The 27,155-nt window shown below is 41.3% G+C and overlaps 2 protein-coding genes and 1 long non-coding RNA gene across 4 annotated transcripts in view; 2 read left to right on the top strand and 1 right to left on the bottom strand.

Annotated features, from left to right (window-relative positions):
• Positions 1-5,294: 5,294 nt before the first annotated feature.
• On the bottom strand, positions 5,295-6,125 carry LOC129741466 (uncharacterized). The gene is made up of 3 exons (XR_008736448.1): positions 5,925-6,125; positions 5,577-5,858; positions 5,295-5,507 (listed from the first exon to the last, which is right to left on the bottom strand). It is a non-coding gene; the product is annotated as an uncharacterized LOC129741466 (long non-coding RNA).
• A 6,333-nt stretch (positions 6,126-12,458) lies between these two features.
• The window catches only part of LOC129741465 (sodium/hydrogen exchanger 9B2), a 94,819-nt gene continuing 80,122 nt past the window's right edge, over positions 12,459-27,155 (top strand). The window contains exon 1 of one of the 2 annotated variants that reach the window (XM_055733202.1): positions 12,459-12,608. The gene's annotated coding sequence lies outside the window, so the exon portion shown is untranslated. Of the gene's footprint in view, positions 12,625-27,155 lie in introns of both variants that reach the window. The other variant, XM_055733203.1, reaches the window with a different exon arrangement.
• LOC129742503 (uncharacterized protein K02A2.6-like) lies at positions 17,953-22,958 on the top strand. Its single transcript, XM_055734403.1, has 3 exons — positions 17,953-20,113; positions 22,800-22,858; positions 22,905-22,958. Exons 1-3 carry the CDS (start codon positions 17,953-17,955, stop codon positions 22,956-22,958), a joined length of 2,274 nt encoding a protein of 757 aa, XP_055590378.1.

Genomic DNA, 27,155 nt, shown 5'->3' on the forward strand with positions numbered 1-27,155 from the left:
AATTAAACTTATCGTTTGATTTAAAATAAAATACATCCTTTTTGAAAATGATTCATGATTCTTATCAAAATAAAAATTTTTTTGGGTAAAACACATAAAAATGCCATGATTCAAAAGTATATACAAAATGTGGATCATAATAACAGCAATCTTAAGGTTTAAAGAAATTCAGTTTTCCAATTGAAATAACATGCTTTCAAATTTATGTTTATTGATGGAATTATCGGATTTTACAAACTGGTTTTACTAATATAATTTATATTTATTTATTTTGTAAATCAACATGCCGGCAATGACCACAGCTTTGATTTGTTGCCTCTTTCAGCCAGCTTGCGGCCCTCAGATATCTACAGCAACAGTGCGTCCGGGACGTACTACCGGAATCTTTCGTTGGCTCTCGGGTCGTAGCATCTGAAAAATGGAAAAAAAAAATGTTGGAATAGTTCAGTAGAAACTTTGTTCTAACGGACGGGTTTGGGCAGTTTTCTGACTATTTGAAAACTTCGACACTTACCTTGATAACTGCTGGCCGATGGATATATTAATTTCGTATAATAACCATATACCCAGCCAACATACCGTTCGGTGCCGTAGAATGGCTAGTCTGTGAGCTCCTTACTGGTGTTGTCCAGTGCATCTCCTTTAGCCGGAAGCAGGAACTGGTTCGGCCAACAACGATATGCTTCCGCCTTTTTTTTCTGCCGATGAGGTTTTTGGCGGCAATGACATGATGGCAATTCAGGCAACACAGTGGAATATAGGCGTGGAATATCGGATCAAATAAATGGAATCAAACACTCGCGAATAACTTTAACTTAGACTTTTATTAACAGCGATTAAAGACGCGTGGTATCGTGTCGAAAGACAAAAGAACATTGCAGATGCAATCGGTAACGGTACGCACAGAAGGTGCGCCCGAACGACAAACACAGGGTGTCCATACACATAAAAGGCGGGAGTAGTGTAAGCGTTGCCAGTTCCACACTCCCCCTCAAGGCGATACAGCTACTATTTCAGGCCGAGCATCTCCTGAAACTGGTTGTGCTTCTGCGGACCAAGGGGCTTCGTAAACACGTCCGCTAGCATTAGATCGGTTGGGCAGTATTCCAATGCTATCTCCTTCTTGACGCACAACTCCTGCACGAAACGCTCCCGGGTGTCGATGTGCTTTGAGCGTCGGCTGGATCTCTCTGACTTTACAAACGCCAAACAGCCCTGGTTATCCTCCTTGATGACTGTTGGGGTTTTCTGACGCTCTCCGATGTCACCCAGTAACTGGCGGAGCCATACAGCCTCTTGCGAAGCTTCGCTCAACGCCACATATTCCGCTTCCATTGACGACAACGTAACGCTGGATTGGCGGCGACTTGCCCAAGCTATGGTGCCACCACCGTACGAGAATATAAAACCTGTTATCGAACGACGGCTCTCTGGGTCGCCGGCTCAATCGGCGTCTGAATACCCGGATAACAGTGCGTCAGGCATTTCTCCCAGTTTCAAATACAGATCCTTGGTTCCTTTCAGGAAGCGGAGCACTTGTTTAGCTGCGGTCAAATCGGCGTCACGAGGTTCACTGAACTTTCGCCCGAGAATTGCAGTACAGGCGGCGATATCTGGGCGGGCCAATACTGCCAGATACAAAAGACCTCCGACCAAGCTTCGGTATTCAGTCGGGTCGAGAACTTTACCGCAGTCTTCTCTCTTTGGGTAACCAGGATCCATCGGTGACTTCGCTGTTTTCGCTTCTATCATTCCGTTTCGGTCCAGTAAACCGTCAATATGGTTACGAAGTCTCACTTTATACACACCCTTCTCGAAGGCGACCTCCATTCCCAAAAAGTGTCGAGGTTGACCAAGACTCGTAATCTCGAACTTCTTGCTCAGGTAAGCGAAACAGCTGTCGATGTCACTCTCACTCGTAGCGGCTATCAGGAGATCATCAACATACACTAACAGGAACATCTTCGTACTTCCCGTTATCTTCACGTATAAGCACTGGTCCGCAGCAGATGTCTTGAACCCGTAACCCAATAGCACTTCATCTAGTCGCTTGTTCCAGCAGCGTGCTGACTGACGAAGTCCGTAGATACTCTTCTTAAGACGACAAACCATTTGCTCTTGTCCGTCTTTTGTGTATCCCGGGGGTGGACGCATAAAAACTTCTTCGTCGAGACTTCCGTTGAGATACGCAGTTTTCACGTCAAGCTGGCGCATCTTCAGCTGCTGGTTGGAGGCGATGGTGAACAACAAACGTAATGTCGCATGCCTAGCGACGGGAGCAAACACTTCACTAAAATCTTCGCCAAAACGTTGGCTATAGCCCTGAGCGACCACTCGAGCTTTAAATTTCACTATTTTGTTATTCTCATCACGTTTCACTTTATACACCCATCTGGAACCGACGACTTTTCTTCCGTGGGGCAAAGGGACCACCTCCCACGTTTCGTTTCGATGGTGTGACGCCAATTCGTCTTCCATTGCGTCTCTCCATTGCTTCAACTCGACGGCTTCTTTAAAGTTGGCAGGCTCTTCGTGTGCGAATGCGGCAATACCGGCTGCGTCGAGATCATAATCCTCCAGGTACTTCGGGGCTTCACCGATATTCCGCCGTGACGATCTTCTAATAGTTTGATCTGGCTCGTCAGCTTCGTCGGAATTGGCATCTTCATATTCGCTACAATTGTCATGTTCGGTTTGAATTTGAACGGGCTTCTCTACTGGAATTTCAAATTCTTCTTTCACTGGTTCCTTCTCAGCAGTTTTCGGTTTCGAAAACATAAACTCAACCCCACTTGTCCCATTTCCAAGCTCTACGAAACGGGCGTCTCGGCTCACGACAACGATTTTCGTCTCGGGATTTAAAAATCGGTAGCCCTTGTTTTCCATACTATATCCGACAAATCTTAATTTAACAGCTTTACTGTCGAGCTTGCTGCGCTTGGCATCCGGAATATGCACGAAAGCTTCGCTGCCAAATACCCGGAGATGCCCAAGTTCGGGTTTCCTACCCCACCATATTTCATAGGGTGTCTTCTGAATGGCTCGAGACGGTAAGCGGTTCTGCAGATACGTGGCCGTTAATATAGCTTCACCCCAATAGATTTTCGGAAGCTTTGCGTCGATTAACATACAAGTGGCCATCTCTGTGAGGGATCGATTTTTGCGTTCGGCGACGCCGTTCTGCTGGGGGGAGTAAGGGGTCGTGTATTGTGGCTTTATACCTTCGAGCTTGTAAAAATTTCGTAAATCTCGGTTGTCAAACTCTCCCCCTCCATCAGAACGCACAACGCGCACGTTGCGCCCAAAGAGGTTTCTTGTCCATCTCACATAATCTTTAATATTATCTGCCGCTTCGGATTTATTTTTCAATAGGTATGTTACCGTAAAACGGCTATAATCATCAACAATATTCATTACATACCTGTTACCGCTGGGTGTAGTGTTGTTCATAGGCCCACACAGATCGGTATGGACTATGTCAAGTACCTGAGTCGACTTTCGTTCCTGCACGGGAGGAAACGGCAATCGTGCAGACTTGCCCTCCAGACAGCATTCGCACACCAGCTTCATACCGCAGTCAACAACTTTCAATCCTGTTGCAAGACGCTCCTTGTTGATGCGCTCGACCGCAGCCCAATCACGATGGCCGAGGCGCCTGTGCCACTGGTGTTGGCAATTTTCCAAATGATGATCGCTGGATGCCTGCATCGACGACTCTCCTATCCTCAGATGGTACAAACCACCGCAGCGAACTCCTGTCGCAACGGCGGTTTTCTTCGAATCTTCGATTCTACAACACTTTTCATCAAACTTCACTTTTAGTCCTTTCTGTGCCAAACACGCAACCGAAATCAAGTTTGTTGCAAGTCCTGGCACGTATTTCACTTCTTTCACATCAATTTTAACCACTTTTTCTTCACCGTCAATCCCGTATAGCACTCCAGTACCCACACCCAATATTTGGGTTTTCTTCCCATCCGCCACCGTAATCCACCCACTGGCGCATTCATTGAGCGACGAAAAGAACGAACGATCGTGCGTCATATGCGCACTCGCACCGCTGTCAATTAGCCACGTTCCTTTCCGCTCAGAACCCATTGTGAATGCTAAACCATTTATATCTGTGTCAGCAGCTTTGGCCTTTGCACTGCCACTTCCACTGCCACCGGATCTCGGTGAGTTTTCTTCTCGCACTTGTGATTGCTTTAGCCGGCAATTACGCTCTAGATGCCCGGCTTTCTTGCAATAGTAGCACTTCAAAACACCTTTGCCAAACTTATTTTCACTAGATCGCATAGCCTTCTCCCCCTTTCCGGTAGCACCATCTCGCTCTAGACGTCGTTGATATTCATCAACCACTTTCGATTTCACTACGTCTAGCGACAAGTCATCATCGGACCGACTATCAAGAGCCAACACTAAACTGTCGAACGATGGGGGAAGGCTTCGAAGAAGCATACAAATTTTCACATCTTTGTCTAACTTTGTGTCCACTGCGTCCAACCGATCGAAAACTTCGTCCATTTCTTGGAGGTGTTTTTCGACATCACCACCCTCCGAAAGGTTGGCCGAACAGAGCTTCTTGAGGAGCGAGACCCGCACGGAACGCGTTGATTTTTCGTGATACGACTTGAGAGCACAAAAAACATCATGAGCGTAAGCACAGTTCTTCACAAGAGACAGCTGATTGTCCTCTAGCAACAACACCAAAGTTGCTTTTGCCCGGCGGTCGTCAGCCCTCCACACATTATCTCGATTTCTTTCTTCTGGCAAAGGGTTATTCACAACATCCCACAAATCATCTCGGGTGAGAAGCGCCTCAACCCGCACTTTCCAAGATTGCCAATTGGCACCACTCAACTTTGGAATAGTGATTTTCGAATCACCCATCATCACGCAATTTGTCGCTAAGTTTTCGCGGAATCACAACTTCGCAAAATGGCGGAATACGAAAAAAATTTCTTCAGCACGCTTGGCTGGAAACGTTCTTCATTTATTGATCCTATTTGCCTGGGCCCATAACCTGATGGCAATTCAGGCAACACAGTGGAATATAGGCGTGGAATATCGGATCAAATAAATGGAATCAAACACTCGCGAATAACTTTAACTTAGGCCGATGACATAGTGAATACGATGCAATGCGATGCGGTGAATGCGGTTCAATGCGGTGAACCACATTTGATGAAAATGTATGTGAATCGCTTAAACCTGACATACTCAACGCGGCGAAGCAGATGTCAATTTGTTCCGCCGCTCGAGTTCGCGTAGGCTGCGTCCGTAAATTTTCCGCCAATTCGCATCGCATCGCACTCACTATGTCATCGGCCTTAGACTTTTATTAACAGCGATTAAAGACGCGTGGTATCGTGTCGAAAGACAAAAGAACATTGCAGATGCAATCGGTAACCGTACGCACAGAAGGTGCGCCCGAACGACAAACACAGGGTGTCCATACACATAAAAGGCGGGAGTAGTGTAAGCGTTGCCAGTTCCACATGACAAACCTGGGGGCGCAAAGAAAATCGTTTTTTTTTTAATGAGAACACGAATTACCAAAACTACAAACCATTTACCTGGAATTCTGCTTCCATTTTTTTCCTGCTGAGAAAGTTTCCGTCACACCGGGATCAATATCGATCTGCAGAATCGAGTCATCTTTTTTTCCCAGCTTCAGGCAACAGTTGCAGCGGTACCTCTTCCAAATCCTCCCAAACGGTGTTGCTGTTGATAATGGCATGATTACCAAACCCGGATCATCTCCATCGGCTTCCAAGGATGGCACTGGGTGTATAACGGAAGTCAGCAGCAGTCGATGGTTTCCTGAACCAATGAAAGGCCTCAAGATCTGCCATGTTCTGAAATGAAATAAAATAAACGCTGATAAGTAGAAGGTAGAGATTTCCAAGGGTAGAAATACTTACCTTCCAAATTATTCCAGCCGGTTTCTACTGCTGCTTCTACTGCTGCTGTTTTTGCCATGGATATTCGTTTTTTGTTAGATTTTTTTTTTCTTTTTTTCCCATATTTCAACCTATCGTTTGCAAACTACACACTTATTGAAAATAACCAGGTTTTCGATTAAAAACGAACTAAATTTTGATTTCAAGTAATAAATAATGAGTGTGTATAAATAATAAAATTTTGTAATTATTTTCCATCGATTTTTTCATTGAAAAAGCTGAAAAAATATGCATTGAAAGGACAAAATAAAATAACAAAACGTTTTGTTGAACTGACTCCCCAAGCAACCAGAATTCCCTTAAAAAGGTTCCATAGAAGCTTAATCAGCTCTCGTTTGTGTCTGAAGAGAATGCTAATCAGCCCAAAATTTAAGTTCTTAAAGCTACTTTCAAGTTCGTTTAGGTGGCTGTAGAGAACGCTATTCAGCTTCTAAGAGAATGTCAAGAAACTTCTACGCGCCGAAAAAAAGATCCAATTGACAGATTGCTCTGACAACCACATGTCAAATTGCTATGTTGCCGGTCTATCATGGTCTATCTCATTGATTTTAATTATATTGTTTTGATTACAAAAGCTGCTTACATGCCTAGAGAATTGAACCACTGCTCTCTAGGTTGCAATGAAACTCACCAGCCTCTCAACCAATCCAGCAATAGCTAATTGCCACTGTAATGATTAGTATTTAAACTTAATGTCATTTGAGATGATTGAGTGGGTTGGTCAATAGAAGGTACCTTATTTCGTTCAAAGGACTTTCAGTACACAATATGAATCATAACAAAAATTCGCATCAGCAAAAATTTATTCGAATATCTTATTTAACATTTATAAGAAAAATTCGAAAAAATCTTGGACAAACATTTTTGACATGTCGCTTAGAATTCCCATATAGGTTCTTTAAAACACCTTCAAGTATCTTAATGGTGCGCTTTAGAATGTTACGCAAACGTTATCGACCTTCTTGAAAAACATTTTTGACATGTCGCTTAGATTTCCCGTATAGGTTCTTTAAAACACCTTCAAGTATCTTAATGGTGCGTTTTGGAATGTTACGCGAACGTTATCGACCTTCTTGAAAGAAGTTCCATTAAAAGCGCTTAGAAGTTCCGTTATCGATAGTTTAACCTTTCAAAGGGCGATGGAAATTCCTGAGTAACTTTTACGCGACAAGAGTCACCTGAAGTTCCCGTAATACATTTTTTCAGCCAAATGTGAACTTCGGAGTTCGGAGTTAAGTAAAAACGCGACTTTTGGTTGCTTGGGTCCCCATCTTTTTTCTGCGTGTTATGTCAAACTTCACGTCAAAAAGGAAAAGCAGGTCAGAGGTGCCAAATTTTAATATTAGCAAGTATTTGACAATTTTGTATTACTAACTTTTTATTTAGTCAATTTTTATCATTTTACTGAAGAGATTTAAAACAAGAGGCAACGTGTTGTGAATGTAATTTTGAATTTAGTGTCAGTGTAATTCCATTCGAGTAATAACGTGCAAAACTGAGCATTTGTCTGCAAAACTACTTATTAATACATCAATACAGCACTATTAAATTCTGAAAACTTGAACCTCTTGAAATTTTGCCGCAGTTTTACTAAGTATTAACGAATTACTGGGGAAGAAATCAAATGGTCTATTTGTTTATGTAATCTATAAACATTTTACTATAGTTCTATATTTCATAATCAATAATTCATTAGAAATATAAATAATGATTTGAATTTATTTGTTATTTCCTATTGACTGTTTGACATTTTTGGTAAATAAGTTATAGTTTTTAATATAAGAAATGATTTTTTCTAAAACCGTATTAACATTTTTATTTAACACAAAGAAATAAAAAAATCAATTTTGAAACATCCTCATATTTGACACCACTGACTGTTTGATGTCGTTCGCGGGTTGTTTTTCTTTCGTTGCGTATTGTTTTTTTTTTGCATCTCGCCGAGAATCCTGCGACAAAAATGGATCGGAAGAATACGAAGTTCGTCATTCCGATGGTTAAAAAGGAATACCAGTTTCCACCTTCCAGCATTTGAGCAGCTCAACACATCAGCTACGGGGCCAGGAGGCTCTCAAAAGCATCGAAACTTCTGGCAAGGGCAGCGGTGATCCCGGGAAAAGTTCACCACCAAGGCTGCCGTAGGAACATCGATTGCTGTTTGTAACAGGTAGGTGAATTGAGTTTAAAAAAAAAATTAACAATACCTGGCCGCAGTTAACAGAACAGAAAAGAGAAAAGGTACAGAATATTGAGAACTTATTTTATTTTCTTGCTTTTTCCAGGTTATGGATGCCAGCTGTTTCCACATCATTCGGAGTAGCCGTAAGAGTGTTTCGAACTGGATGGAGGATTAAATTTTATAAAAAATCAAATTTTTAAGGTATGGATTTAGATGACTAATAAATGAATAAATCATAAATGTCCAAAATTATTGGTTCTTTTAATCCGAAAATTTCTGGTATTCACGAACGCTTCCGAATAACGTACGCATAGCGTTGGATAACGTTTCGACAAATCGTTTCACGACTTCAACCTTAAATGTCTCTTTAACAGCGTACTTCAAGAATTACTTTATTAATTACAGTTTGAAGAGCGGAATATGTTTACATGAGCGATTCTTAGACGTTATCTGAACTGTTTGATGAACAGTTCCTTCATATAAGTGGTTTAACAGTTTTTAACAATTACATAACCTAACAACATATTCAAAATACAATCAATTCAGAATTCACGATTCACGCTATGTTTTTAATTGTTTCTATTATCGTTTGCTTAACGTTTTTTTACGCCACATCGAATCGTCGTTTGACTATTTAAGAAATCGTTTGGTTACAATTCTTATTTATGCGGGTAGCCATCGAGAGAGATAAACACTGAAAGAAGGGGCCAAGTTTGCGTCAATTGCTTTAAAAATGTCTTCACTACAGGAAGCAACGCGGAAACGATGCCTCTTATCGATTCAGATACGTTGAAGAACGATAATATTCCATTTAAGATTTCGCTCAACTTAAAAATTCCCGATTGAGTTGATGGCTCAGCCGAAACTGTGTTAGATTTTGGGGGTTCCGAAGTCTCCGCTGCTTTTGGTTTATTTCGGGGAACAAAATTAATGGGAAATCCTGGCGGAATTGATTTTTCTTTTCCCGAAGTAGATGGTTTTTGTCCATCATCGGTTGAAGAGCTAAATGTAGGAATTTTTTTTGGAATTTGCCGGTTCTTCGGAGCTGGTTTAGAACGTTTTCGAGAGTTCGCAACAAAAACAATAGGATGTTCTTCATCAGTCGTGTCAGTATCTCTATTGTCAACTGGCAGCACTGAGAAAATGTTACTTATCTGAGGCTGAATCGGGGGAGAAGCGCTCTTTAAAATAGCGGCGTAAGAGCGATTGGATCGTTCTTTCAAAGAACGCCTCTCCTTATCCCAGCGACTCTTAAATGCCTCGCACACAGAGATATCATGAGGAGAGCCCCCGCAATAGATACATTTCTGCTCTATTGCTGAGCACGCTCCTACCTCATGATCCTCTCCGCAACGAGAGCACCGTGCTTTATTGCAACAATGGGACTCGGTATGGCCCAATTTGATGCACCTTTTGCAACTCATTGGGCGAGGCACAAAGAGTCGCACAGGAAGCCTCAACATTCCGTCAATCAAGACGTAGTGAGGGAGGGCGGTTCCCGCAAAGGTAACACGAAATTAGGCTGAAGGCGAATACCCTTTAACTCCATTTATGACGTTGGCAGTTTTAAGTTGACGACAATCCAAGATTTCGACCGAAGCCGAATCAAGGCCTTTAAACTTACCAACGCCCTTGGATTTAATGTAGTCTTCCTCCAGACTCATTTCCGTTATCACGCCCTCGATCTCTACGTTTCGAGACGGAATGAAAATGTTGTACTCTAGCCTAAAGAAATTGCTGACAACAATTTCATTGGCAGCTTTCCGGTCAGCCACAACAACGCGCAACTTGTCTGGTCGCACCTTAGTTATGCTGGTCACGGAGGTCCACCTCGCCAGATCTTTAGTTATCTGAATCACATTAAGTCGTTTTCCACCGGTTTTGGGCCGGATGAAAACCACCCAAGGCCCATTGAAAGTTGAACCATCTGTGTAGGTTCGGAGCCGGGTTGGTCTACTATTAACTGTGGGTGATACAAGATTATCCTCCATCAGAGCATGGGAAGCATTTGATGGACCAGCAACAGCCGAATCCTCCAAATACTCCTCATCCTCGTAGGTGAAACTTTCGTCATCCACAGTTAACGGGTAAAGCCCCCCGCCTTCGCTCATATTTTCCAACGGGGACACGAATGCCTTCCGTGTGGAAAATATAAGCAAAGCTTACAACTGTTGAAATCAACTAAAGGGAAAAAGATAGAAGAGAAAAAGATAAAAAAGAATAAAAAGAACTCACAGTTATTTTTTTTAGACTTAAGCGAGTGTTTTTCTTCAGTTCCGGCACCGGCTCTACCACGTTGTCGTCCTTCGTTGGTTGAAGGTGGCGACGATCAATCAATTGCTGGGTCCTCCCTGTATCCCGATCACGGCAATCAGAACCAGAATCCTCGGTACGCCCTCCTCGGTATGCAAACCCGTATGTTCAGAGCGAACAAAGAGCACCCTTTTGATGATCATGATGATGGCCTTGGCGATGTTGGTGACAATGGCGAAAAACAATCCGCAGCTTCAGACCAAATTGGCGACTGCACCCTCGCACCGGTTGTTTGTTGGCGGAGTACGGCAATTGGCAACCGTACCAGCAGGAAAAACCACACTCTGTGGCAAACTGCAGGAAAACCACCGTTCGTGGCAAATTCAGCCAAATTTCGATTTGCGATAGAAAAAATTCACTTCGAGACGGTCGTGAAAAAATGACATCCGCACTACTCGAGCTACTTGGATGGAATGAGTCCAGAAATTTGAAAACCGATTACTGATTTTTCAGCAAAAATGACAAGAACACAACCAACCCAGACAACCAGAAGTCGTATTTTATTTTACAGATTACATGGTATAGAATGTTATTTATACTCTTTTTCGTATATCTGCACCTACAATGTGCGGTCCATGCATATTCTTTATCGTATTTAAATGCATTGCATGATTTTTTTACGACAAGAAGAGAGACTCGTATTTATGTACATATGAACTCGACCTTTGTGTACGACAATTCGTAAAAAATCCGTGAAACGACCGATATACGGTGATCAGCCGTGACTGAGAGATTTTGTCGTGCTATGCATAAAATAATTCGAAATTAAAAACGTATATAAATGCATTGATTCGTAACAATGTGCATGCAATCGTATACCTTTGCAAATTAATTCGCATGTCTGATTTTCGTAAAACGTATTTGTTGGCAATCGTAAAAGAATACAAATAAGTTCAATAAAATCGTTTATGATAATGGGACATCGATGATTGGAATCGTATTAAAGGAGGCTTCAAAATGTTGGTCTATTTTTAGATCATCGATGACGTGTTCTACGATTTAAAAGATTTTAGTTATAGAAATATACGATTTGCTTTTAGTTTAATGCCTTTGAAGCAAATCCCCTTGAATTTATATATTCCAGATAGCGTCGAGGAACCATCATGAGCTGCCGATCGTATGGTCAGGGGATCAAGTCAAGGTACTACAATCACTTCTTGAACATTGAAATTGAATTGTAGGATATAAAATTGAATTTATTTTATTGTTTATTTTATGCTAGTTTAAAAAGAAATTTGAATTTGACAGCAAAAAACGCATTTCTTTGAAATAATCTTTTTTTTTTAATTCAACTGACGGAAAATGAGATCCCTGCACTCAAGTCGCAAAAGACGACCAAATAAGTCGTCAAACTTTCCATATTGTTACGAAAAATGTCGTATATTACAACCTCAATCATCTATATGATGATGTAAATTGTCATAGTATATTCCAAAAAGAATCAGGGTAGTCGTAAATGATGCGCATGACAAGTCGTGCAAATCGTAATTTAATACAATCCAAATCAAGAATATGTTTGCTAATGTACCTATATGGCCTCCAAAATGATACCTATATACTGGTTTTGCTACATTATATACGATATGTTTACACGTATATTTGCACGTATATTTGCGTTGCAAATTCGAAATACCCACCAAATGGTTGTCTGGGAATTGCTGAAAAATCCAGCAATTAGAAAACCGATTGCTGGTTTCCAGCAAAAATTTGGATTGCTGAACGTTTCCAGCAATTTTTTTTTGCTGCAAATCGAGGCAAAAATTTACAGTGTAGGTTCTTAGTGCTCCTCGTAAATCAAGCAACAATTCACGTAATAAGTGCTTACGTGAACATCCACATTAATTTAACGTTTCCTTTTCGTCTGAGTGTAAATGTCTTATACACATGAGAAGAAATTATACGAAAAAGGGCATAGGCAAATCCCATATCTGGAACTTACAACAACACGTCTTTTGTTTGCCTGAGGAATTATCACTTATCACTTTATGCTATAAAAGATCTGCTCTATGTACCATCTATCGACAGTCAACCACAATTGCATCGCATCCATCAGTTCATAAATGTATTGCATAATTATAAAAGCGGTTGTCAGTTCCGAGAGTGAAGTGGTGTTGTAATGCTCATCACCAAAAAGTGATTTAGTGCAATTTTCAGTAAGTAGTGGACAATGTGCGTAAATACTAATTTGGAGGTGACGCGTAGTTCATACTTGATAGAATTTTCAGTCGACTTATTCCATTTAAATACCATCACAGTATATTACGATGGAGGAATAAAAAAAAAATCAATCGTTGGGGAACAATTCTCTAATTGAAATATATTTAGATATTTTCTCTGCGCATATGTGATCAACTGATTATCTTGTCTTTTAACATGTTTTTCGTAGTAATTTTCAGGAAGGTGAGTTTCGTTGTTCGAAGCTTCACTTAATTTTGACTTTTGCTGGATATCCCCATAAATGAATAGATAATCTATTTAAATTATATAAAGTCGCGAATGCCATAATGATGGTAAAACGACTATAATCGAAACAAAACCAAAAATATTTAAATTATATAAAATTCTCGTGTAGCGATGTAAATTCAGAAAAAGCTCTTGAACTGGACGTGAATCATCCACAGAATAAAAATCCCAGTAAATGCTCTTAATACGGCTTGTCTGATTCTGGAAAATATTTTTAGAAAATTGGACATTTGTTTCCGAAAAATCGAAAAAATTACCAAAATCACAAGTATGACGAACAAAACAAAACGAAACGTCAATAGCACATTTACCAGTGATTGAAATCCTCACCAATTTTCTCATCAGAGGCATTCAAAATACACGCTCTGAGGCCTCGCATAGCTATACAGGAGACGATACATATACATTCATTCAAACCTCCCCCCATGAGCAGGGTTGCCAACTATTTTTCGAAAAAGTCTGGAAGATTTGGCAAAAATGTCTGAAAATGTCTGGAAAGCTTACTTTTGAAGGTGGTGACCTTTTTTTTAGTCGTCAGATCTCTATGTTGCAGATAGCCACAAATCGTTTGTTTCTGTAACTATTGTGATTTTCTCGAATAATTAGACTTCGTTGAACATTTTTCGTTCTGTCAATTATTATTCACTAAGATTTCGTTCACCTTTTTACCGCAGATTCTTGATTCTTTCAGAATGTTGATAGGCAATGTGGTGGAAAGAAGGTGATGAAGAAACACGCACACTAATACAGAACTCGTTATTCATGAAGTAAAGAGGTAAACAAAGCCTACACAGTAAACGAAAATTACCGAGTTCGGTAATTTTTTTACCGAAATCCTAACATGTGTAAATCGTTAAACTGTTCGGTCATTTTTTCGGTAAAAAATTAACGAACATCGGTAAATGAAGAGTCGATTTACCGATGTTCGTTTATTTTTTACCGAAAAAATTACCGAACAGTTTAACGATTTACACATGTTAGGATTTCGGTAAAAAAATTACCGAACTCGGTAATTTTCGTTTACTGTGTACGTCACTTGCCAGCATGTTTATGTATCCTAGGCGAGAATCGTAAACAGCAGTTGGCAATGATTTTTTTCTCTATAGTTTTCGCTGTTGGTTGTTTGTTTGGAAATGCAACTGACGTCACAAATTGTCATGGTTTCAATGTTTACAAAAAAAAACTTTTACTAACACTTAGCACGGGATTTCCATCGCCACCTGAGATGTGTATACAGGTTGGTTGATAGGTACTCGTGTTGTGTTTTTTTTCAAATCATAATTTATCTCAGTAGGCAAATATGTAAACTGCAGGCAGGTTTTTGATTAAACGTTGAGGAATTTCAAATTAAAACAAATGTTTATAATCTAAACAGTGTATAGTTACGCGTCTGTTTGAAGTCTTCACAAGTCAGGTAATGCTTTGAAAAAGGAATGGATATTGTAAGCCTGAAGTTCGCGACAGCTTTTTGATTGTAGAAGCGAGTTGCAGCCTCCCATCTTCTTGGGGAGACTTTCGAACATGTTTCAAATCTTCCAAACAATGTGGGGCATCTGTGACTCGTTGTAACCATAAATCCGTACTGTTCACTGAAGAGAAATTCAATTGAAATATTTAAATCTGAAAGAAATATTTAAAACTAACTACGCCTTATTCAATTTCATAGGTGAAATGTCGGACATTCTAGCAACCATTAGAAAGCAGCAAGCATCCGAAAATACCATTTATTACGCTCTGTATGCATACTACTTCCTTGGTTTTTCTAAAAAGAAGATATCTATAATGTATCATAAACATATAACCACCATTTCGACGTGGATAAAATTGTATGAAGAGGATAAACTTTTTCCCCCGAAGCAATATGAACGTGATGCAACCAAATTCACTACCGAGAAGAAACAATGGCTTATTAGACTATATCGTCAAAACCCTACACTATATTTAAACGAAGCAAAGGTGATGTTTAAAAATGAATTTTGTATGAAAATATCTCCATCTTCAATCTGGAAAATACTCCATAGTGCTGGACTAACTTGGAAAAGCTTGGAAAGACGAGCGCTTCAAATCAGCCAAAGCGAGATAATGCGATTTTTTAACGAGCTAAGCCTAATACCATGGGATTACTCAAATTTATTATTTTTGGATGAAGTTGCTTTTGATAACAAAATCATGTTACGATCTAGAGGATATGGGGTTAGAGGAAAGAAAATAGTGTTTCGAGGTGAATTCGTAAGAAAACCTAGGATTTCACTATTGCGTTTTTTGGGTCAACATGGTATTTTGGAAACATTCTGCACCGAAGGAACATTTTGTCGCAAATCATTTTTTGAAAATTGTCGAAGGTTTGTAAGTGAATCAGGGAAAGTTGAACGGTATCCCGGTCAACACTGTATCTGGATTATGGATGGGGCCAAAATACATTGCTCGAAAACTATAGTAGAATATTTAAGATGCATTGGAGTTTGGCCAATATTCCTGCCAGCGTATTGCCCGTTTTTTAATCCTATCGAGATACTTTTCGGCCTAGCGAAGCGCGAGATGCAAAATAAATATTCGGAAGGATCCAAGGCAAATATTAAAGAGTTCGTGGCAGAAATCTTTGCTTCGTTCGGTAATTTTAACGCAACAAAATTAAAGTGCGGATACACACATGGAGGGAAATTTGATCCTACGGTGGGAGATATTAGGGACTTGCATAGAAATATTGAAAAATAATAAAAATGTTAATTTTATTATTGAAAAATGGTTTTACTCTTTATATAAAGAAAGAACTGGTTTAACAACAAATTGAAAAAAAAAAACTATAAAACATGGTCAAAATCGAGTTGATCAGTTACTTGATCAGCCAAAATATCACTAATTTCATTTTCCGTAACATTTACAGAGTCCTCCATGGAATTAAGGAACGAATCGCCAATTCTTTCTCGCAGCTCCAAAGCTTCAATACGTTGCTCTAGAAAGCTTAATCGCATTTGAAGCTCTATTTCAGTCGATTGGGCACTATTAAATGCTTCCCGCAGGGCTGAAATTTCTTCCCGGTAGGTAGCATTCACGTTATGCGCCACTGCCAAATCTTTTCTAATGTTGGCGATCCTAGGAGTTTCTTTCGCTTTGAAGAGATGTTGTAGATGTCTTGGAGGAGGCTCGTTCACTGAACAGTCCCGTGAATGCGCTGGTCCAGCCAAGATAGATGAAGCCCACATACTCCTCACCATCTCATGAGCATCCCAACGGGAACTATGTTTTGAACGAAGTTCCTGCGACAACTTAACAACCGTCTGAATGGATGCGGCTCCGGATTTGTCACGCTCTGAAGGATCAATTAGGTGCTGCCTCACACTGTTATGTACTGACTTCGAACATACAGATAACGAATACACGTGTAACAGCAGGTGTACTTCTTTTTCCATCCAATTCTGCAGCATTTTAGTAGTCAATTTCTCAGGTTGCGTATATTTTCTATTTTGTTTTTCGTAAAACAACGCAAACCTGGCGAAATCTTCTTCCTCGGGAGCTTCCTTTTGAGCCCATGTAGGGATAGTAGTTCCATCAGCTGCGGCAGAAAAATGACCTCACGAAGTAGATGGTTTTTGGCCTGATTCCAAATTTTGTGCAGGAAATCGTCAACTGAGTCCGCGTTGATGATCCAGTACCCTACATGCGTTCCACTCGATTGCCCTTTGAACTCCCTGATGGAAACCATTATCTTGATTCAAAATAAATTGTCCACATTCCGAGTCTCGTTCTCAGAATCTTCTAGAAGATATTCTTCCTCCATATCACTCACTTCATACTCTTCTTGCAAAGAAAGGTCTTCAATAAAATCCATTTCGATTGATGTTTATTTTTGAAGAAGTTGAAATGTTTTAAGGATAAATAAACATTGATTCAAAGGTTTTTAAGGTAACCATTCAATGTTTATAAATGAATTTTAAAAATGGCGAAATGTGAAATTATGAAATGAGTATCGGAAAAAATAATGTTAACTATAGCAAATACTTCATCCTCGAAGTTAATTTTTTACTTTTCATTTATGTATGCTTTTATTCTGTGGCAAAAGAATAATAGAGAGACGAATATTTCATAAAAAATAAAGCAGTGACTTCGAAATTGAAGATAAGTTGATTAGAAATTACATGCTCGAATTTTGTGTACAATCAAGATGCGTACATCAGAATGGTGAGAAAAAAAGTACGAAATAATTGGCGAAAAAGGAGGTTGATGAAATTTTTGTGCAATAAGTCTAGTGCGAGAAAAATATCTCAATAACATTACACAATAAACCATTTATCCCTGTTATAAGTCGTATTATATAGGCACTGTGGGATGAAAAAAAACGAAATAAGCTGTATATTGGTTCTTTAAGCAGTGCTATAGGGCTTCCAAGCCTTGCAGAAGTCAAGTGACATGAAAGTCAATGCCTATTTGCGGCTTTGTACTACATGGCATTTGGGACCTGAAGAAAAAATATGGAACGAAAAGAAGAACTGTAAACAAACGTTGAATAAAGTTTTCACCAGGGGACTGAGATAAACGGAGAATCATCGTCAATGATTAAACAAATTTTGCAGCCAATGATTGAATTTGTTATAATTTGTTGCAATTTGTTAGAGAGAATTAAAAGGTTTCAGTTAAAATGAGAGAAACCGGTGCACAGAGAGAGAGAGAGTGAAAATGTGCTAATTGTTGCAAATTTGCAAATTGTTACGATTTGTAAGGCAGTTGTGGAATTTTGATCATTACCATTCCAAATGCAAAGAATTCTCTCTCCACTGCAATCCCTTGTTTTCAATAGTTACTTTGGATCTGGGGGAGTGTGGTAGGCCACGACCACACGACCAATCAGAAGCTACTAGAATATCGCAGCATGCTCTAGGAGTTTTTCCTGTATAAATACCACTACCTGTGTGAAAGATCTGTCATTCAGTTGTCACACTTTCTTGAATAAACATATACTTTAGTTTAGTCAACTTGCCTTTTCATTCGTCTGGGAACACGACAAATTGGCGACGAGAGCCTCGAAGGATCCCGATCATGGACATGGATATTAAAAACGCTCTCCTCCGGCTCAACGATATCCTGGCCAACCAGCAGCAGCAGATGGCAGTTCTCCTGCAGAACAACGCAGCTCCCCAGGCTGAGAAGAAGGATCCCTCAATCAACGCTGTGACCCTCCATCCCAAGCCTCCCGGGAAGAAGACGAAAAAGATGAAGAGCATCAGTTTGGTGAAACATGTTGACATCTCCAAAAAGCGCAAATTTGCTGAGGTAAATTTGAACGGTGTCAATGTGAAGCTCCAACTCGACTGTGCGGCTGACATCACCATAATTTCGACGGAAACCTGGGCTTGCATCGGGAAACCAAAAATCAACCCTACGAACATCGTTGCTGTCAGCGCTTCCGGTGACAAGCTCGACTTGAAAGGAGAGTTTATCACCGAAGTAACCATCCGGAACGTCTCCAAACAAGGGTGCATCTACGTTGCCAACCACTCCGATCTCGACGTACTGGGTATCGACCTCATCGAGTTGTTCAACCTTTGGTCGGTCCCCTTCGACTCGTTGGTGAACTCCATCCAGAAATCCGAAGACGTGGCACAACGATTGAAGGTTAAGTTCCCCGAAGTGTTCCAGAGTTCCCTTGGGCTGTGTACCAAAGCACAGGTTACACTCTACCTCAAGCCGGATTCCCGACCAGTATACTGCCCCAAGCGCCCGGTAGCCTATGCCGCTCTCCCGAAGGTGGATGCTGAACTCCAAAGGCTACAAGAACGCGGCATCATTTCTCCAGTGCAGTTCTCCAATTGGGCTGCCGCCATCGTCGTGGTTCGCAAATCGGACAACGTCTCTGTTCGAATTTGCGGCGATTACTCAACTGGACTCAACGCAGCTCTAGAATCCGACCGGCATCCTCTGCCTCATCCCGACGACATCTTTACTGCCCTGGCTGGGGCACGCATTTTCTCCCAAATCGATCTGTCGGACGCATACCTCCAGGTCGAAGTGGAGGAAGAATCACGCAAACTGTTGACGGTTAACACCCACCGAGGCCTGTTCCAGTACAACCGTCTTGCTCCAGGTATAAAATCGGCACCTGGAGCCTTTCAACGCATAATCGACTGCATGGTAGCTGGCATCCCAGGTGTAAAAACCTATCTCGACGATATTCTGGTATCCGGACGAACTCAAGAGGAACACGATCGCAATCTGGACGCGACGCTTGGAAGGATTCGTGATTACGGATTTCATCTACGCATCGAAAAATGCCATTTTTCTCTTCCTCAGATTAAATTTCTTGGTCACATCATCGACAAGGAAGGTCTCCGCCCAGATCCAGCCAAGACTCGTGCGATTTCTGAGATGCCGGCCCCCACGAATGTGTCACAGCTTCGATCCTATCTTGGCGCTTTAAACTATTATGGACGGTTTGTAGGCCAAATCAAGGAGCTCCGTGCGCCGCTCGACCGGTTACTGAAGAAGGACGCCAGCTGGGAATGGACTCCAGAATGCCAAAGCTCGTTCGACCGCTTTAAATCCATTCTGCAGTCTGACCTTCTTTTGACACACTTCGACCCTCGGAAGGAAATCATCGTAGCTGGTGATGCATCCAAACACGGCGGCCATCTGACGACTGCTCCATACCATCCGCAATCGAACGGCCAAGCGGAAAGGTTTGTGGACAGCTTGAAACGAGGACTCAAGAAGCTCGCAAAAGGGGAAAGCATGGCTACAACACAGCACTTACAAACATTTTTGTCAGTGTACCGTTCCACGCCAGCTCGAAGCGCTCCTGATGGCAAGACCCCTGCTCATCGTTTCCTCGGTAGGCAAATCTCCACCCAACTGGACCTTCTGAAGCCAACGCTACCAAGCCCAACACGAATCAACGATGCTCAAAACGCTCAGTTCAATAAACGTCATGGCGCTGTGCAAAGGAAATTCGTCGCTGGAAATCCGGTTCTGGCCAAGGTTCATCAAGGGAATTCCGCACAGTGGATTCCGGGTCGGATCATCGAACCCAAAGGTAACGTGAAGTACACCGTACTCCTGGACAACGGTCGACTCATCAGATCCCACACCACTGAAGGCCTGGTTCATCGAAACAGCAGCACCGGTTCCAACACCACGGACAAGACCAACCCGAAATCGCTGTCTGCCCAAGCGATTGAGATCTTTCTTAAAAAAGGGAGATGTGGTAGGCCACGACCACACGACCAATCAGAAGCTACTAGAATATCGCAGCATGCTCTAGGAGTTTTTCCTGTATAAATACCACTACCTGTGTGAAAGATCTGTCATTCAGTTGTCACACTTTCTTGAATAAACATATACTTTAGTTTAGTCAACTTGCCTTTTCATTCGTCTGGGAACACGACAGGGAGGAAGACTGAAATTCGCTGTATCGTTTTCTGTATCGTTTTTTTACTTTTCGGCAAAATGCCAGCAATTGTTGAAAAGATTTGTAATCGTTCAAATTTTAAATTTAGATGATCAGTTTCGTGTAGCGAGCCATGTAACTCAGTTGTTTAGGTGCTTAATTTAGATTTAGCAATTTTTAGAACAACCATTAATCACACCATTTTTATTTATCAGCTTGAAAAACTTCAACGAAATTTGAGCTACTCAATACCTGATCATGCAACAATTTTCCAGAGCAAAACAAAACCTAATTAAATCATTGTTTTATGCAAAACAAGTGCTTTTCAGCATAAAAAAAGATTTATTGAAAATTACTAATAAGAAAGTAAAAATTTGAACCTTCGCACTGGTCGGTAGATTAATGAGAGAAATTTGACGTTTGAAATATTTTTTTCTTTTTTCATTCAGTCTTCCTCCCCCAGCTTTGGATGATTAATTTGGAATTCACGATTTATATTAAGTATTTTACAGTTTCTATAAACGTTTGCTAAAAGTTATTTTACACTTCATTAAATTGTCGTTTGACTATTTTGTTACTCGGAGAAGCTCAGTGGGTGGGAATTTAAGGGATAGAAACAAACAGGAACTCAGGGTCGTTTATGCGTCACAGTACTTTCTTCGGAGGAACTCACCATAGGGAAAGCCACAAGCGCCGAGACAACCAAAGGCGTAGGCGGGTGAGTACCTCGCATGTCCCCAACCGGTGCAACTGAATATTTTTCAAAAGGGCAGAGTTGGTAATTCCCATAGGAGGCCGATCTGGAGGGAAGAGACAGGGTGGGCCTTTTCAGCCGCAAACGGAACACGAACAAAGTTGGTGTAAAAGAATTTAAATTACTCCACTATTGAGAAGCTTTTAGGGGTTCATTTTACAACATTATTTGGGGTTTATTAATAGCTATTTTCCCTAGCGACGTCACATGACATTGTTTTTATACTTGCGGTAAACATTGTGCACTGATAGGTTAGGATTTTCAGCTCTCGATGACCTCGATGTACGGCAGATGTAGATGATTCCAATCGGGAACGGCCGGGTAGGTTATTTCCGGCAAGATTATCATTGGCTCCTTACCGGCGTCCCGGAAGGGCCCACGACAAGCACCGAGATGTCAACGGCCTCGTCGTCCTTGTACCCATGAACAAACGGGTAATTTGATGAATTCGTGGATCGATCGGTATTTGGCGTTCCGATCTCCTCTTTCTGTCCGTTCTGGATTTGAGCCGCGTCGTGTGCTGTGCAACAAGCAAATAAACAAACAAAAAAAAAGGCCCTCTTGGACCTTCCAAAGAGGTTATGATATCTGGTGACGTCATTCAATGTGCACGTGTTTTACAATATACATGTTTTTTATAGTTTTCAGTAAATTTACCTTTTTTTTTATGTCGTATTTGTACAGAATTGTTCTTTTCACTAAATGTTGAGTGAATTTTAACCGCTTTTAGCTATTTATATAAATACAAAAATTTTAACGTGTTTTCTTACAAATGTAACATTTTACAACTAACCGTACTACTTTTTATACATTTTTAACGAAACCGCACACTTTTAACGGTTTTAACTATTTTTTTGTTGATGCTTACAGGTAATTTTAGCTTATTTAACCTGTAAATAGTAAAAAGTAATTTTAAACACTCTTACACCACATTTCACAAAAAAACAACGTACTCTAGCAACGACGCGCACTTCCGACTTCTAAAACGGTCACGAACAGAAAGAACTTCCTCTGCGATGCCGATTTGTAAAAAAGACGTCGGCAAGATTTGAGAGAATTACAAGGTGCGTCGCTCTCCGGGTGGTGACACTTCCCCGTCACGCCAATGGATGACCGACGCCCATGGATAACCCAGAAAGAGAGTGACTGTGCGCGATGACAGATAGGTGGGATGTCTGCCGTTCTGTTTTCGAACGACTGTTGTAGCGTTCTCCATAAAGGACAGGGATTATTGGATTTTGTGACGGAGTCCACAATAAAAAAAGTAACCACGGTTACATTACCCCATCGTCCCTTTTCAAAATGAATGGTTACCCATTCATTTTGTCCCAAGAGAGATGAATGAACCCGTGTTTTTGTCTAAACTTCATTTTGATTAAGCAAAATAAAGAGTCAAACGATTGAACCATATTTATTCACATTTCACATGTTTTCAAATCACCGTGTGATTGAAACAGCCCGTGATTTCAGTTCAGTGTTATTCGCTTTGAGCGACCAATATTGACAGTAACTCACGAGAAACGTCAATTCAGAAATAAATCTCAATGAAGAGGAATTCAAGAAGAAGAGTATCAAAACATTCAAGTGGTGAAAGTAGAAATTTTGAAAGCTTTCAAGTATCAAAACCTTATAGTGGCTGCTCGATTTTCAAAGGTAAGTCCTATTTTTCGCAGTATAAGTCCCCAATTAGCGCTAATTTGGCAGATTCTAGTTTAATGATTACGTTTTTCTATCTCTCTTTCGTTTCAGCTAAAACTGCAGTGGAGAAATACCCGGAAACAGTGGAATACTTTAGGAAACATCGTCAGGTAGGTTTCGGTTGTTTCGGTGATTTTGTTTGCTTTGTTCTTGCAGAACAGTTTCGCAACACATCCGAAATGGTTGCTGTGCAAAAGTCGAGGAAAATAATCTTGTTTCTGTGTCGTTTCAGCTCTTCGCATCACCAACTAGTACTGGCCGAGATGGAAGGAAATCAACATAGAACGAGCTAACCGGTGAGTTTATGTATCGTTTTAAATTAAGGGTAGTAACTTTTGGTGTTTTTTTTTTTTTTTGCTTTTTCTTTTTCTTAGGTACCAGGTTTCAAGTCGGCAGACGAGAAGACACCGATTGACTTCCCGGATGCATCGGCCAACTCGTAGGAGCTTGTTCCGAGCCGAGCAAGGACCGTACAAGGAGTGTAGCAGGGGCCAAGTTTCGCGTTGTACTTGTCGACGGCTGAAGATTGGCGAAAATTTCGCTTGAAAACTTGTTGGCCAACTTCATAAATCGGTGCAGCTGTTTTATACCGTAAATCGTAAGTCTTCTTCATTTTATTATAACTTTTTTTTATATTTTTAGAAACTAGATCTCGAATAAACTTGTTCGTTTGAATATGTTGCGTTTGTCGATCATTATCCGAAATTTCAACTAGATCTCTATCGACGCGGTGTTCCTTACCGGAATTAACAATTTCGTGCCCGAATATAGTTTTGTAAGGGGAAAATCCCGTGGCACTATGAGGCGTACTATTCAACGCGTGTTCAATTTCGGAAATACGCGAATCCCACTGCGTCTGATCAGTCCTCACGTAAGTCCTGATGCAGGCGTTTATTGTTCGATTCAGCCTTTCTACCGGATTAGACTGGCTGTGGTAGCGGGAGTTGGTCCAGTGTCGAACATGGAACTTGTCGAGAAAAGCCTTGAAATCTTTCGACAGGAAAGTCGAGGCGTTATCAGAAATCAGGCATTCCGGTGTGGAGTAACGTCTAAACCAGTTTTCTTCGAGCAATTTGCAGACAAGTTGAGTGGAGATTTTCTTCACCGGAAATAAGAGGCAAAATTTGGAAAAAATGTCCATCACTACAAAGAGGTGAATATTCCCTAGCTTACTCCTGGGGAGTGATTGGATGAAGTCCAGACCGATGATTTGGAATGGCTTCGTGGCAATCCTTTGGTTGCCCATCGGGGGGTGTTGAGATTGATTGGAGGGTTTACATTCTTTACAAATCATGCATTTCTGAATGTATGACCGTACCTGTTGTGCCATTTTGGGCCAGTAATATAATTTTTTGATTTTCGCGAGGGTTTTTTCATATCCTAAGTGTAACGAGTCGTCGTGATTTTCTGTTAAGATTTGTCGCTGTACATCTTGTGGCACGCAAATTTTCCATGAGAATTGATAGTCGGTAGTTGGTTCATGAGAAGACATCAGTTTTTTAAGTATGCCGTTTTCTATTCTATAATCCTTATAGTTTTCAGGGTTTTCATGGACTTTTGCGACCATGGACAGGTACCAGTTTTGCTGACCCGGTGAGACATGCAGTTCTTCAACCGCTCGAGATAACGCGTCCGGCACGATATTGTCGGAACCACGTCGGTGTTTAATCTCAAAGTCATATCTTTGTAATTCAATACTCCACCTGCACAATCTGGAAGAGGTTCGCCAGCTACTTCGTAAGATATACGTGAGAGCTGCTGCATCAGTATACACTGTAAATTTCGACCCTTCTACGTAGCATCGAAATTTCTCAATCGATTTGAGAACGGCCAGTGCTTCCTTCTCGGTTGCGCAATATCTTTGTTGGGTTGTTCCCAGCTTCTGAGAGAAGTAAGCGACGGGTTTTTCGACTGTGTCATAAAACTGAGTAAGCACTCCAGCTATGGCCAGGTCGCTTGCATCGCAATGTATACAAAAAGGCCTGCTGAAGTCAGGGTTTGCTAAAATAGGTGTGCTGATCAACAGTTCCTTTATTTTAACAAACGCTGCTTCAGCTAGGTCGTTCCACTTAACCGATGTGGGCTTGCCTTTGAGAAGGTCCGTTAGGGGCTGTACAACTGCACTGAAGTTCTCAATGAATTTTCGGTAGTAGTTGCACATCCCTAAGAACCTTCTCACGGCACGGAGTGATTTAGGCCTCTCGTAGTTGACTATTGAGTCGACCCTCTCAGGGTTGGGTCGCAATCCCTGTGGACTTAAAATGTACCCCAAATATCCTACCTCAGACACGCAGAATTGGGATTTCGAAATATTAATTGACAGATTAGCCATGTTCAACCTGGATGCAACTTCACGAAGGCGGGCTAGGTGTTCACCGAATGTGTCGCTTACCACAATGATGTCATCAAGGTAAACGAACACAAACGGTTCTAGCTCGCCTCCGCCCAGTATGCGATCCATTAACCGGGCTAATGTGGCCGGGCTGTTGACCAGTCCGTAGGGCATCCGGCGGAATTGGAAGAATCCACGGCCTAGCACTGAGAAGGCTGTAAATTTTTTTGATCGGGGGTGTAGAGGAACCTGGAGAAAAGCCTTAGATAAATCGATCGTGGAAATGAACTGAGATGGACCGAGACGACTGAGAATCCTGTCGGCGTGGGGAAGAGGGTAGGAATCTCTAATGGTTAGTTCATTTAGCTTTCGGGCGTCGATACACAGTCTAACAGTGCCGTCTGCCTTGTCGACGGGAACCAATCTCAACGACCAATCGCTGTAGGATCTTTCTATGATCCCACATTCCAGCATTCTGTCCAATTCGGCATTTATTTGGACTTGTCGCTTCGGAGATACTGGAAAGGGGTTTATGCGTACTGGTGACTTGCTTTTGGCTTCTTCGGTCAGCTCAATACGGTGGGTGATTAGCGGGGTGGCATCTAATTTGTCATTAACGGCTATTTTAAATAAACTCTTCACTTCTTCCAGTTTATTCTGTTGTTCAGGTGAGAGATGAAACCCATCCTGTGAACACTCAACTTCATCAACCGAGATTGGTAGAAGTGATGGTACGATTCCAAACGTGACCCAAAAATCGACTCCTAAGATCAATTTTTGTTTCAAGGATGGAATAACCAACAGATCTATCAATTTAGTTGAATCGTTAAAAGTCACAGGAGTGCTCACGTAACCTACAACTTTCAAATTTTGACCGTTTGCCGTTACAACATCTAGATCGGCTGGGAGGACTTTTAACCGACAGATTTGGATAAGATTTTCGGCTCCTTGGCCTAATATACTTTTATTAGCCCCACTGTCGAGGAGACCGATCAGTGGTAAACCGAATATTGTCACTTTGGCAAACGGCCGACTGTCATTTTGTAAATTAAGGATCAATTCATTCACTTCTGAACCGTTAGAATCAATGTAGTCGGTGGGGTTAACGATTTGGTACCCAGATTGGACCAAATCTACGGTGGGGTCGATTTCTTGTAAGGGATTTTGATCATTTTGGGAAACTACTTGCCCTTTCAAGCAGTTGGTTGTAAGTTTTTTTTACAATAGGGGCAATCATTGGTTTCGAAATTCATGAAACCACAATTTCGACAGAATACGTGGGGAGGTTTTTTACAATTTTTGTAATGGTGACCAGGAAGCCTACAATTGTAGCACCTTCCTTCCGGCAACGGTAGATAGTTGGACAGTAAAACTTCGAGACCATCAGGAGGGGGATTTTTCCTACGGGATTGATCTAAGAAAGACTTCTCTGAGCCACGATATTGCTGCTTCGGTTTCTGAATCTCTTTCCACGGTTCCGGTTTCGAACTCCCATAGAAGTAACGCGATTTTTGATTCGTTGTTTCATGATTTTCGCGAGTTTTTGGTTTCGCGCCGGTTTGAATTTCGTTCACCTGATTACGTACACGCGGAGTTTCATCGATAGCTTGAAATTTGTACCAGAACGTCGCATCCAACTGTCTACCAAACGTTTTGAGATCAGCCAAATTGTCGATCTTCGATGCTATTGCGTACCCGCGATAATCAGAACGCATGTTCCTGAAAATAATCTGAAATTTGCGTTTTTCAGATACCGATTTTGTAAAGCCATTAAAAATTTTCTGCATTTCAATCAGGTAATTTTGGAATTTCTCCTTCGGACCTTGTTTACGCGCGATCGCGCGCATTTCGCTTACATGATCGTGGTCCGGTGACAAAAACTCATTTTTCATTTCACGGACCAATTGTTTCCACGACGCGAATTCCTCGTTTTCGATACCGGACATGAACCAAGTTTTTGCCGGCCCACGAAAGAGATTGATTGCCGACCGGAACAGTTCTTGCTGGGACATATTTTCCGAATTCGCGGTAAATTCGATTTCCCGGATGAATCGCATTAGGCCTTGGCCATTATC

Source organism: Uranotaenia lowii, chromosome 2 (genome assembly GCF_029784155.1).
Source record: "Uranotaenia lowii strain MFRU-FL chromosome 2, ASM2978415v1, whole genome shotgun sequence".
NCBI lineage: Eukaryota > Metazoa > Arthropoda > Insecta > Diptera > Culicidae > Uranotaenia > Uranotaenia lowii.